The following is a 14,400-nucleotide window of genomic DNA, read 5'->3' as shown; positions in this document are numbered from 1 at the left end:
TGGCGGGGTGTGGTAACTTTACTAGTGAGTGCGAAAAATTTACAAGTATTTAAAAAACCCTTTAGTGTGATACTTTTAAACTTAGTTAAGTAATATAAAAATATTACTATAACAGCGAAAATAGCTTGTTTTAAAAGTAATAATTTTAAGTTTTGATTTAGTTAGCCCCCTAATCTACAGTAAAAAAAAAAGTTCCGCACAGTGACTTTTTTAGATGTGGGGGTAGGTAAGTTATTGCTTTTTCAAAGGGTGCATTTAAAAAATGTTAGATAGTCTAGATTGTAATTAAGTAAAACATTTGCTTAAATCTTAAAAAAATTGTTTACATACGATTCAGAGGCACTTTTGTTATGTTAAAAAATCTATAAGCAATCAATTTTGTTTAACGATAGCGGTCACCATGTGAAATGTAGGGTACCTACGTAATTTCAAAAAAATTCTATGAAATTCCATAAAATGTAGCAATTTACAAGGAAGTTATCAAAAAAAAATAATTTTAAACGTTACGAACATATATTAAGGTACATAAAATAAGTCATTAACCGTTTAGAAGCAGTCTTAATAGAAATTTACGATATTTAGAGTATTAATGAGCTCTAATTTTAGTTTAGCTAGCAAACTCTCGATATATTGTTTTTAATATAATTAAGAAAAAATATCCGCTAGGTAACGCCATAGAGTCGATTTTGTACTGTGATTAAAAAGATTTAGATTTAACTTTTTACACGCATTACCACGCAGTGTTACTATTTTGGCTTAAATATTTCAATGAACAACCAAAAATGACGTAGTTTCTGAAAATCTTCAGATATTTCCCAATTTTTTCTAGGGATTTATAGGGAGGTGGGAACCCTGAAAATGTTATACTAACCTCGGATGCTTATATAACTTTTCTTTGAACACAATAATATAATTATGTAGCTTTGTAACGGTGTGATATACGAATATTTCGGGTAGGTGTCAAAAATGTAAGAAGAGTTAGTTTTGCAGGAGGGATTACTTTTGACACATGATTTTATTATTAAGTCATGAAACTGACATGAGTTTCAGAATATCAAGGTTTTGAAAACCACGTAGCCTGCGTTGTTGTTAATAGTAACTATTAGCCAGCATATTATTTTTCTGGTAAACCAAGCTTACCGACTAGATACAGGATTGCATTTAATTTTTCCAAATTTCCTTTAGGTTTTTAAAAGTACACAATTTTTCGTCTATTTTCAGTTTTAAGTAAATTTCTATATAAGAAACTGTGTTAAATAGTAGAAAAACATTGAAAAGATACTGTAAAGTTACGTTAAATGAGTTTTTAACAAAAAAAATTTTTGATGAAGATAAAAAATCTTAATTATACGATATATTTTTTGACTAGCCCACCGAATAGATAGTTGCTTACTTCAGTATAAAGTGAAATCTTAGGAACCACATACTGCGATCCAAAAGCTATATTTTAAATTATCTTGATGTTTTGGTTAAAAAAATTAGGAAGGGTTTTCACAACAGTAAGAACTATTCAAATGATAGGAAAGTGAAAACATTAGTCAAAAAAATTTACGAAATTTGGGCTTATTGGTCAACGCATAAGTAATATGCAAAAAAGGAGTCTTAATATAAGAAAGAATGTTTTAACCAATTTAAACATATATATATATATATATATATACTAAACATCATATAAAAATTTTAAATTTTTATGTTCAGCATTCTTTCGTAATTTTGCTTTTTCAGATCAAAGCTATGGGCGGTCTACTTAGATTTGAATTAGAAACAGAATTTTATAACTAATTCAGAAATATTTGAATTATATTTTTAGTACAACAAACAACTAGTTTTAAATAAATGAAGAATTTAATCTCAAGGCAAGTTCTAAAACTGGAACTACACAAATCTATTGCAATATCCAAGCGAATAAATAGCACAGATGAAATTGCCTAAATATACTAGAAAGTCCACTCTACAATTTGTCATAGAATTTGTCCAATGGGGGAACTTCGGGCTTAAGTCCCTTCCTCTTTCTGGTCTCAGTTACAATCTGCATGGGCTTGCTATTGGGATCTTCCATATCTCCTGGGAGTTCTTGCCAATGATCGAAGACGCACTGAGGGAAAGCTTGACCTCCAGTGCCGGCACGGAGTTTAGAAGTGAATCCTGTTTGAAATAAGTAATTTGAGCAACTTAATAAAATTTAATCAAATTGAAAAACTTTATATTAGCAACCAAAACCAACCGAAAGACTCGTTGACAGGCAAGTAAGCCCTGACCTGGAAGAGAGGAGTTCCTGGTTGTTGGAACTCTTCAAAGACGTGACCTCTCCTTTTGTTAAGCACTCCGTAGATTCCTCCAACAGCGTTCTCTGGACACTGAATGTCAACCAAGAAAACAGGTTCAAGGAGTTTTGGCTTAGCAGTAAGCTGACAAGCGTAAAGGACACGACGAGCGGTTGGGATAATTTGACCGCCTCCTCTGTGGATAGCATCAGCGTGAAGTGCCACATCATAGAGATCGAAACGGCAACCTCTCATGTTCTCATCGCACAAGACTCCCTGGTAAAAAGAACAAAATTTAATAAAATTTAATGTGTATTTCAAAAGGAAATAGAATTTTATTTAAAAATCAGGATGCATGTAATTGTTTATCACCAAAATAAATTCTGAAGCAGAACTGGCAAATTACAGTCTCATCTTTTTTTTTCACTTTATTTTTTGCTTTACTTTTACTATCCATTAGCATCTACTTTTAAGCTGTATTGTTGGAAATATAATACTAGTTACCTCTTTAGAAGCCCATTGGAAACCAGCAACGACAGAATCCTTGATTTCACTCAAGTACTGGACAGCCCTGGTACAATCCACAAGCAAGTTTGGTCCATTGACATTAGGTCCGAAAGCCCAAATCTTACGGGCGTTGTTGATGTCCCAATCGTATTTATCGGCCAAGTAACGTCCACGAATCTGTGAAGATAAAAAATATTTAATTTAATATTACCAATTTATAACTTTGAGTTTTAGTTTAGCTTATACGTTGTATGTGATACTATAACAGTTTCTTGTATTAATTATACAATAGCATTTACTTTCTTAAAATGCTTATTGGTGACCTCTTCGAGATTTGATATTTAAAATCTATTTTGTTAACGTTAATACAACTTATCAAATACCTAAAGTAAGTTTTATCCTTTAAAAAAATTTCTTATTCTATTTTATTTTACTGTCATTTTTGCATACCTTTGGATCAGTTCTTGGGTTACACTCTGGGATTCCTTCATCAATGTCTTTAGGGAGACCTTCTTGCAATGGTCTGGCCTTCATGAACAATCTGTTGTGCTTGTTGGGTGATTTGGACAAACACATACGGTCTGATTGTTCAGTAACTGTTTCTCTGTATGACACGACTGGATCAGATTTCTGTAGAACAATAAAAATTGTATTAGATTAATTTGTAATTACAAGTTTTAGTATATCAAGCATGTTGTTTTCAGCATTTAGGATTGTCGTCATTTTATTTCAGACCCATATCCGATAAATAATAACATCATTTTAAACATACATCTAACTCGTTGTTTTGGATATTTTCAACCTAGTTTAGTTAGTTCAAACTAGAGTCTTAATATATTAAAAGGTATTTATACACAAACCTTGAGTGGGATACCAGCGTGGTCTTCTTCCAAATCCTTCAAACAGATTTCCAAGTGAAGTTCACCTGCTCCAGCAACGATGTGTTCACCAGATTCTTCAATGATACATTGTACCATAGGATCGGATTTGGAAAGACGTTTGAGACCTTCGACCAATTTGGGCAAGTCTGAAGGGTTTTTGGCTTCAACAGCGACACGGACAACAGGTGAGACAGAGAATTTCATCTGTTTCATGTTGTGGGCGGTGGAAGATGTGGAAAGGGTACCTGGAAATAGCAGTTAAACAGGTTAAGGTTGTAGAAATGCATGTTTTATATGTTATGCATTTTTTGTTAGAAATCAGGATGCATGTAATTGTTTATCACCAATGTATATTCTGAAGCAGAACTGGCAAATTACAGTATCATCATTTTGGATTACTTATTTTAAATAAAACTTAGTTTTTAAGGAAAATTTTAAGACAATTTTACTAAATTTATGCTAGTCTCATATAAGTTCATTAACTTACCAGTTTTTACAAGGTACTGATCAACACCTACGAGACCGCAAATGTTACCGCAAGGAACATCTTCGATGGCTTCAATGTAACGTCCCATCATAAGAATGGTTCTGTGTTTAGAATAGGATAAAATGTATTATTTGTTTATTATATATTTATAAGTGATTTTAGAATGTAATATGTGCTCAGTTAAAGGATGAATTATTTTCCACATGTCAATCATTAGTTTAAGATTAACGAGATTACTTTAGTCATCATAGCACATACAAATATATATTTATAGATCAACTAGTAGTTATGTTTCGCAATTTATAATATGTAACGGTCAAATCTTGATAACACATTAAAATAAAAAGTTATACTAATGTTTGAACCAAATTAGAATGAATGTGTAAGTCTTAAAACACTTGTTTAGAATTTAGATTGTACTTAAGTCTTCACATAACTTTCCAGTTTACTAGCTAGACTTAAATTCTTTAAGGCGGTTAACGTTTGTACGTTTATTTGTGATCTATTATATTTAATTGCTTAACTCTAATTATCATAAGTTAAGGTAAACTTAACAAATAAGCCAACAACAAACCTCTGGATAGGTTTGACGTACAAGTCTTCTTTCTTTCCTGGGACGTAGTTGGGTCCCATGATTCTGACCTTCTGTCCAGTAGAAACTTTACCTGCGAACACACGTCCGAAGGCATAGAAACGTCCCTTGTCAGAGGTCGGTACCATTTTGCTGACGTACATGCAAAGGGGTCCGTTGGGGTCACAGTTCTTGATGGCAACTGCAACTTCATCGTCCTGGGGTCCTTCATACAAGAGTTCCCCTCTGAAAATTAGGTCAGTAAGTAAAGATAATTCAATTTTAGCTTAGCAGGGTAAAAAAAAAGCGTTATTGTTGAAAATCAGGATGCATGTAATCGTTTATCACCAAAATAAATTCTGAAGCAGAACTGGCAAATTACAGTATCATCATTTTTTCTTTAACATTGTTTTTATGTAACCATAAGTTTATAAAAACAATGTTTATTATATGAACTATAAATCGTTTTGTTATCGTGTTAAATGAAAACTTTTAAGTGTAATTTAACCAAGCTTTATTTATAAAAATAAAATTTCAATACTTTTTATTACCTGTATTTTTGGGAAGTTACAGGTGATGGAAGATGGATGGTGATCATCTCAAGAAGAGTGTCTCCAGCTGGGAGCCAGTGTCTCATGAAAGTCTGTAATAAATTTACTTTATAATAAACTGTGTACAATTTCAAAGTTGATATACATAAATTTCAGAATTTAGAGTGTCTACAAAATTGATTCAGACCCATATCCGTTAAATAGTTACATCATCAACAACATTTAAGTTCTTAACAAAGTTTTAAATAGTTATAAACAGTTTTTCAAAATCAAACATTTCTATATATGATTAAAATAAAACAAATTTAAATATATTTCATATTTACTTTAGCAACTTTTAATTTAAGCATTTTGACCTGATTGTACTTTTTAAACTTAATAAATATTCAAGGGATCATGTACGGTACATTGAAAATATTTTTATAATTTTTATAATTAAAAAACAATGATCTTGATTACTACATATTGTATAAATTCTTGAAGTTATTTTTATATGAACATAAACTAATAATTTAATTTATAACTGACCTTAAGAAGTTGTTTTCCGACCTTTGCTCTTTCTTCATTTTTCATAACGACTCCAGTCTTTGCGATCAGTTTATCAATTTGTTCATTGTCTTCATTCATGATAGCTTGTGTTGCCTATATGCATATTTATCTAACATTTATATTCAGTGCAAATCAGAATTGTTTTTGAAACTATTATTAACCTATCGGTAGATTTATTTTAGCGAAAGTACATCAAATGTTAATTTACACCTAAATTAATTTTTTTCTTTATTAAACAATTATAAATCAGCCTGTTTATAATCAACCATTACAAATGATTTTTTCTTAAACATTTCTAAATAAAATATTCCGTACTAGACAAATTGTTTAAATATCTCAACTTGATATTTAGAAAATTATTTCAATCCATTCTAAAAGCTTAATTCTATTTAACAATATTGAAAATTATAATTGTAAGATAACATTAAATCACCTTGTAAATTGGAGTGAGGACAAACATACAGAAACCTCTGATGTAGCCGTCCTTCATGGACTTGCTCCATTTGTTGGTCTTAGGGTTGAAACAATTGTCACCCCAAAGCCTCTTCATCAATTTCTGCACATCAATACCAAATTTGCTGGCATACATTGTGGCAAACTGTTTCAAAGAGAAAGCCCATCCGTGAAGACCGGATCCAAAACCAACTGTACCGTTCTCTGGGCCAACCTGTAGTATGTTAAATTTTAAAAAGTGAATTTTCAAGTTAGATATTTTATTCCATTGTTCATTAAATCAGTATGCATGTAATTGTTTATCACCATAGTATATTCTGAAGCAGAACTGGCAAATTACAGTATCATCATTTTATATTTAAGAGTTATAAGTATTAGCTGCAACTATAATGATAGTTTTCAAACATATCTAATTGCTGATTTTTAAAATACCATTTACCTGAATATTACCCATTGGGCCATCTTCATCATTGTAAGTGGCAATGATGACATTGATGTTTTCAACGATCCTTTCGAAAGTCTTGTACAAAGACTCCTCATCAAGTTGCAATTCCAAAAGTGCACGATCCATTTTGTTCATGAAAACAATTGGCTTGATCCTTTCAGAGATAGCTTGACGCAATACAGTTTCGGTCTGGACACAGACACCTGTATAAAATTTTGTCCTCATGTTAGACTTGAAAAGTTATAATAAAAGTTTTTATTGTTAGAATTTAGAGTCAGTATCATGTAATTGTTTATCACCAAAATATATTCTGAAGCAGAACTGGCAAATTACAGTATCATCATTCTCTTATTACTAGAATTTATATTTCTATACTACTTTTTACTATTTAGGTTTCTATTGGATATCTATTTTTATGGAGCAATTGAATTAGGTTTATCTGTAATATATATATAAATACTTTTTTTTTGAACTTTAAATCATTTGTTAATTTAATAAATATTTTGAACTTAAAATACTTACCGGAGACACAATCAACGACGACAAGAGCACCATCAGTGACACGGAGGGCAGCAGTTACCTCAGAAGAGAAATCGACGTGCCCGGGGGAGTCAATTAAGTTGATCAAGAAACCATTTCCGTCCTTTTCTTGTTTGATCCATTCCATATCAGCATCAGAAAGCTCATAGTACATGGAGATGGCACTGTAGAATTAAATAAATATTTAGAGTTGTGTATAAATTATATAAACAAATGGATAATTTGTAATTAAACAAATTAAGATGCATGTATTTGCTTGTTCACTAAAAGCTGATCATAAGAAGTACTGGTAATACCAACAATACTAGTACTTATAACAATACCACCTTTTTTGTGAAGATTTTTATAGGGTTGCCTAACTTTTTTGAGAAAATTCTTTCAAGTTTTCTGAATTTTTTTAGGTTTTGAAAAGTACCCTTATTTAGGTTTTATTTTTAGTTTAAAGGTAGTTTAAGGTTAATACAGGGTTGCCACTCGTTTTTTCAAAAATAAATTTAGATTTTAAATTTCTTCCAGGTTTTTAAAAGTAAACAATTTTGGGTCAATTTTTTGTTTAAAGTTAAGTTTAAGATACAAAACTGTGTTAAATAGTATAAAAACATTAAAAAAATGCTTTGATGATGACAAAAAATTTTTATTTATATGATAGATTTTTTGAGTCAAATCAAAATTTTACTACTGAACATGTGAAACTTGTTAAAATTCTAGTTTTTTTTTCTGCCTAAATAGTCAAATTCCAGGTAAAGTAACAACCCTTATAACAACATTGAAAAGATACTGTTAAGCTCCTTTAAATGTTTTTTTATAAAAAATATAAAGATTACAAAAAAAATATTATATGGTAAATTTTTCTTGTCAAATTAAAGTTTTATCACTTACATGTAATAATTGTTGAACCTTTTAAATTTTTTAGTTATTTTTATTCAAAATACCAGGTTTTTCCAGGATTCTAGGTTTTTTGGCAACCATGTTTTTTTGTGGTAAGTAAACATATGCAGTTGACAAAATAGTTAAGATTTTCTCAAGATAGAATATAAAATTAAGTCTATAAAAACTAGATAAGCATTATTGGTAAGTGCCTTAAAACTTTTATAAAATAACTTAGAATCTAGTAATGACAGTATTTTTCTTGTTATTTAAGGAGTATTTTGATTAGTTAATCAAATTGTATAAATGTTCATTGTATAAATTGTTCATTAAAAATCAATTAACCGCATATCATAATTTTTCAACTTACGTGGATTTGATGGTAATAGCACGTTCTTGTTCATCCTTTCTGGTGTCAGTGAAACGGGCTTCACCAGCCTTGGCACCAGCAATGATACCAGCTTTGCTGACAAGTGAGTCAGTGAGAGTTGACTTTCCATGATCGACGTGAGCAATAACAGACATATTACGAATGTTACGCTTCTTGTCCATGATCTCACGGATCTGGTCTACTGTGAACTTAGGCTGAAAAAAGGTAATATTTTTTAAGAAATATACTGACAAAACAAGAAAATCTTGACTTAGTTATTAATGCTTGGTCTTATTCAAGAAAGATTTTTAGTAATTATGATGAAATAATACTCTGAGTGCATTAAAACTTAAAAAAAATAAAAACAAAACTTACTCATTACTGTTCAAGTCTTAAATTGCAGACTAATGTGACACAATATTAATTATATCTATTCAAAAACAATACTTGAGAATGTAACTTACAATTAAACTATAACAAGCTTAAACAAATTGCTATGTACAAGTTGGATAAATAAACTAGTTTTTAGTTGAATGGAAAACAACCATAAAATAACTAGTTGAACTAGAATTCAAAAGATGTTTTAAATTACATTTAAACTTAAAAAATAACAAAAAATAACACAGCATAGTAGTATTAAAAATTACTTATAGTAACACTATATCTAAAACTGTGACAAATTCAAATATATAGCAAATATTATATTTACACCCAATTATTTTAAATGCTTAAGCCACAGTAGGTAAAATTTAGTTGAATTAATTAGAGAAGTCTTAAAAATATTTTAAAAACAAACTATTTATTGGAATTAAAACCACCTTTGTTCACTTTTTCTAATTTTAATTGAGGCCATAGTCAATCAATATTTCTTAAGGCATTCTTGTTTTTTACATTAAAGACTAAGCTAACAGATGCTTATTACTGTTTTCTTAATAGTTAAAATACTCATTTCATAAAATTAAACCAATAAAGTTTCACTTTTAAATATTGTTTCAACTCCATCAGTGGTAAAATTTATTAACTCTCACTTTTTACAGGGTTGCCAAAGGTTTTTAGTAAATTACTTCCATGTTTTCTGAATTTTCAAAGAGGTTCCAAAAACACATTTTTTGGACCATTTTTAGTATAAAATTAAACTTAGATTTAAAAACTATCTTAAATAGTTTAACAAAGTCTAAAAGATACTTATTTATGTTTTTCAATATAAATATAATGCAACATAAAAAAAATTATTTTTGATAGATAGTTCTATTTTATTAAATTTGACTTTACATTAAGTTTGTATAGAATTCCAGGTCTTATAGTGATTTTTAGTTCAAAATTCCAGAATTTTTCTAAATTTTTGAAATTCCAAATTTGTCCACTTTTTTTGCCTAAATTGTTAAATTTCAAACTTTTCCAGGATTCTAGGTTTTTTGACTACCCAGTATTCATTATCAAAATATCTTTTACCTAACAGGGTTGTCTGTCTGTGAGTTAACAAAAAATCAGACTGAGTCACCTATCTACATCAAAATAACCTAGGTGTGAGAAAATTTGGAAAAGATAAGAAAAATTTAAAAAAATATTGTTTAAAAAGAAATTAATGTTAATAAACCATTAATACATAAGGATTAAAAAATATGGATTTTTGACAAAGTCAAAAGTACAATCTTAAGATTTGGGAAAAGTATCAAAAATAGTTGGACTTTTAAACAAAAAACTTCAACTTGAAGTCAGCCCAAGTTATTGAAAAAAAAATTAGGCTAGTCTGAGTGTGTGCGACCCTGATATGCTCAAATAATTAATTGTTTAGTTAAAATGCACCGTTGCCAAATGTTCTTGGGAAAATTTTCTCCAGGTTTTAAAAATTTTCTTCAGGTTTTTATAAGTACACATTTTTGAGTCTATTTTTAGTTTTAAGTTAAGTTTAAGGTAAGAAACTGTGTTAAGTAGTTTAAAAACAGAGAAAACAGTACAAAAACATAAAAAAGATACTCTAAAGCTACTTAAAGCCTGTTTTTTTTTAAAGTAATTTTATGATGACTAAAATTTTCATTTTTATGATAAGATTTTTTGAGTAAAATTGTAATTTAACATGTTAAAATTGTTCAAAATTCCAGGATTTTTTTTCAAATTCCAGATTTTTTAAGTTTTTAAGCCAAATTGTCAAAATCTAGGTTTTTACAGGTTTCTAGGTTTTTTGGCAACTCTGAATTGATATGCTTTACAAAAAATTGTACTGCCAGTATGTGATGTTGTGGTCAATAAATAATTATTAGTTAAAATATCATAATAAGTTGAGGAAATACAAGAATGAAAACTTGAAATTTAAAAAAATTTATTCAAAATTAAAAATTATACAGGGTTGCTAAGTGTTTTTGGAAAATTCTCTTAAAGTTCTCATAATTTCCTCCAGGTTTTTAAAAGTACACAATAATAGGTATACTTTTAGCACTAAGTAAGTTTAAGGTAAAAACTATGATAAAAAGTATAAAAACAAAGAAAATATACTGTAAAGCTACTTTAAATGTGTTTTATACAAAAAAAACTTTGATGATGACAAAATTTTTTATCTATATGAAACATAAAATTTTTAGTGTCAAATTTAAATTTATTACTTATTATGTAAAACTACAAAAATTCCAGATTTTTCCAGGTTTTTAAACCTAAATTGTCAAATTCCAGCTTTTTACAAGTTATTCCAGGTTTTGAGGTTTTTTGGCAACACTGATTATACTAGAATGTGCTCAAGAGTCTGCTTTCCAAAAACCAATTTATTTACCATTTATAATACAGCTTTTTTTATGGTGGGACAAAATCAGTCTTTTTACTCTTCCTTCTACAACAATAAATGCTTGAAGGTAGTAAAACAAGTAAGTAAAAACACCTGTTATTCTACCTGCCCCAAAAGTTTTTATCTAACTAAACAAAATAAAACTTATCTATATAAACTTGTACTTTTTTAAACTACTTTAGAACCAAAACAACTAAAATCTTAGTTTATTTGCTTTGGAACTACAATAAAATATTTTTCATTAGAACTTACAAGGACAAAAACTATATCATTTTGTTTAAATTGAACAGTTACATATTTTAACCAGTAAATATTGCTATTTAAAGAGATGACAATAGTGACTTCAAAAAACATTACAGCTAAAGAATATTTCACAGATATTACAATTAAAATACTCACCATATTTGTTGTTTACTTGTCTAGTAGTTAGATGTTGACTTCTTGAGTAGTTCAATGCAAGTAACCAGCTAAAGCTACAGCAGATCAAAATTTCTTGTTTGATATTCAGTCTTCACAAAATTCTTTTTTGGCTTTTAACTTTAAGCAAGGACAAATATTGAAAAAGCCATTCAGTAAACTAAAACTAAGAGTCCGATTTTAAAGCAAAGGTGTTTCCCCTACTATTTGCTGAATCATCTTTTTTTTTAATATTTTTACTCTTTATATTTACCCTAACCCACCTTACCCATACATATCAAAAATTAATTAAAACTTTTTTTTTAATGCTGACTCAGCAAATATTGGGGGATTTCCATCACATCAACAAAAAGGACTCTAAATTTCATTTTTTTAAGTTTAGGACAAATCTTTTTTTTTAAATCGAGTAGCAAAAATCAAAAACTTGCAGTTATAAAATATTTTTTCTTTTTGAATATTTTTCTGTAGTGCGTAGCTAGATAATAAAATGGTCTTTCTATACAATAAGTACTTTGACCATATTTTTGAGTCTCCATTTTTTTTTTCTAGTAATTCTAGTCTTTAACTATTTCAAACCTAGATTTTGGTAGTTTCTAACAGTTTAATTATTTACTGTTCATATAAGACTGACACACGTGTATGAACTTTTACACTAATACCAATAAAATTCTAACACTTTATCTTACGGTTATCACTTGTCAGTGGTTAGAAAAAAGTTCTGAATACCAATAAAACGCTTGTTTGTTTCAATTAAAATGCAATCCTCGAAAAACTATTGCTTATAAACTGAACCCCACATAAACAATTACACTTTATAATAGGGGTCGGTAAACAACAAAAGTCTGCAGCCTACAAGATACATTTCAGCTAAAAGCATATACTTTATTTAAAGGTTTATTTATATCTACAGTAAGGCTCTTTATCTAATAATAAATGTAATCTAGTGCTTTATTTGTGCTTATTTTATCAAAAGTGTGGTTTAAAACAGCATATAAAATTAGTTACTATAATTATTTAAAATAAGTGTGCCTGCAGAACTAAGTTGCCAGAAAGAATTTTGTTTTGGTATTTTATCCTTACTTTTTTTTAAAAAAGTTTGAGCTTCAAGCTTTCGATTAAAGAAACAAACAAAAAATAAAACGGAAGTATAAAGCTACAAAAAGTGAATTTCTAATTTTTACAAGTATTAACAACTTTCACAAAAAAATTGGCTGGCAACTTAGAAAATGCTAATAACTTCTGCTTTATACATTGTGTCATTACTTAAGTTTCAATAATTATTTATCTTATTGCATCTAGTGATTGAAAGACTAAAGTTGTTTTAATATTTACATTTAAAGGTAGTTATAATAACATGCCATGTCATTTGTTAATCTTTAAGTCTTACAGTTAATTATCAAAATTAATAGAGCGTTTCATTTAATGTAAAACAAGCAAACGTTGAATGAGTGTTCAGTTGGCATTGCAACATTATATCATGTTTGAAACCTTGTTAGATAGTATAAAAAATTTAAAGAAAAAAGTATGATTAACAATACAATTCTGGTTTTTAAATTTACCAACGAGTACAAAACAAAGCTGTTGTTTTTTAAGTTATACGCACTATACAAACTGAAATGAACCAAAAGTTCTTGGACTAATTCAAAACCGATTTGTTAGCAATAAACACTAAAGATTAAAACTAAAGATAATAAGCTCGTACCTGCCCGCACTTCAGAAAACCCAACTTCAAAACTTAAGTCTTAAGTTCTCCGTAATACAGGTTTTGTGCATGCTCTTAAAAAGTTTTTATGTAGCTACTATTTTCTTAAAACTAAAAGTTTTTATAAAAATCATTCAAGAAAATTTCAAATTTTCGTAGCTATTACAAGTACAAAATTGTTTAAATTTTCAATAGTTACGTCACGATTTAGCTACATTTAAATGCATCTCAACTTAAAGCTCACGTAGTACTACTAACCAGACATGTTAAAAAGCTCTGCTTTGTTTACTCGAGCGTGAAATTACTAACTTAAAACAAACCAAAGTTTATACGCTTCATTGCTGAATTACCATAGTAACTATTAGCATTTTACCAAATCTGCTACTAACTACATTTTTATTAAAGCAATGTTTACTTTGAAAATTAACTGGAAAAAAAAGAAAGCTACATACAGCTTTTATTATTATTCTTGTTTTTATATTGGTTTTGAAACTTAACTAAAGTTTAAACTTTACCATAAATCAATCTCAATAATAAAGTTCTTTAAATTCTTATTAAATTTTTTTTTAAGTTTTGAATAGAAAATGAAATAAAAGTTTATTTTTCATCTAAAGATATTAACAGAATCTGTGAAATACAAACATTTACTTGATTAAGAACGTTAGCTTTTAGTTTTTAATTAGGATGATATTGATAACATTGCTTAAGCACAAAAAAAAAATAGTTTTTATTATTTATTTAGGCTGTCGTTGAACACTATATTTAACTACTATTTAAATTTTTAAAAACATAACGTTAATGAATAAGAGTATTTTTTGTTATAAAAAAATATAAATTGTTAAAACAAAACGGTTTACAGAAGAATTAAAAAAATTGTGTTGTTTTGTACTAATTTGTAATTTAGAAACTATTAGGTTTACTTCTCAGCAATTTAAACAAACTTTAGGAGATAATTTTTCATAAGTTAATGTAGTTATGAAGCTCATCAGTTTAAAATATATTATTAAAATAGAATAGTTG

At 28.5% G+C, this 14,400-nt stretch overlaps 1 protein-coding gene and 3 non-coding genes across 4 annotated transcripts; all 4 read right to left on the bottom strand.

Moving 5' to 3' along the window:
- Positions 1 to 1,861: 1,861 nt before the first annotated feature.
- Positions 1,862 to 11,714, bottom strand: LOC145839498 (eukaryotic translation elongation factor 2-like). Its single transcript, XM_082947091.1, has 14 exons — positions 11,661 to 11,714; positions 8,486 to 8,700; positions 7,231 to 7,412; positions 6,703 to 6,911; positions 6,244 to 6,477; positions 5,790 to 5,903; positions 5,262 to 5,353; positions 4,714 to 4,956; positions 4,140 to 4,240; positions 3,632 to 3,897; positions 3,222 to 3,401; positions 2,769 to 2,948; positions 2,225 to 2,540; positions 1,862 to 2,145 (listed from the first exon to the last, which is right to left on the bottom strand). Exons 1-14 carry the CDS (start codon positions 11,661 to 11,663, stop codon positions 1,952 to 1,954), a joined length of 2,529 nt encoding a protein of 842 aa, XP_082803217.1. The 5' UTR covers positions 11,664 to 11,714; the 3' UTR covers positions 1,862 to 1,951.
- LOC145839656 (small nucleolar RNA snR61/Z1/Z11) lies at positions 3,968 to 4,046 on the bottom strand. The gene has a single exon (XR_014370096.1). It is a non-coding gene; the product is annotated as a small nucleolar RNA snR61/Z1/Z11 (small nucleolar RNA).
- On the bottom strand, positions 6,541 to 6,619 carry LOC145839655 (small nucleolar RNA snR61/Z1/Z11). The gene has a single exon (XR_014370095.1). It is a non-coding gene; the product is annotated as a small nucleolar RNA snR61/Z1/Z11 (small nucleolar RNA).
- Positions 6,980 to 7,057, bottom strand: LOC145839660 (small nucleolar RNA snR61/Z1/Z11). The gene has a single exon (XR_014370099.1). It is a non-coding gene; the product is annotated as a small nucleolar RNA snR61/Z1/Z11 (small nucleolar RNA).
- Positions 11,715 to 14,400: the final 2,686 nt, after the last annotated feature.

This window comes from Thalia democratica, chromosome 6 (assembly GCF_965202585.1).
Source record: "Thalia democratica chromosome 6, ktThaDemo2.hap1.1, whole genome shotgun sequence".
In the NCBI taxonomy this organism is placed as follows: domain Eukaryota; kingdom Metazoa; phylum Chordata; class Thaliacea; order Salpida; family Salpidae; genus Thalia; species Thalia democratica.
Note: the sequence above shows the minus strand (reverse complement) of the source record. Positions and strands in the feature narration are given on the sequence as shown.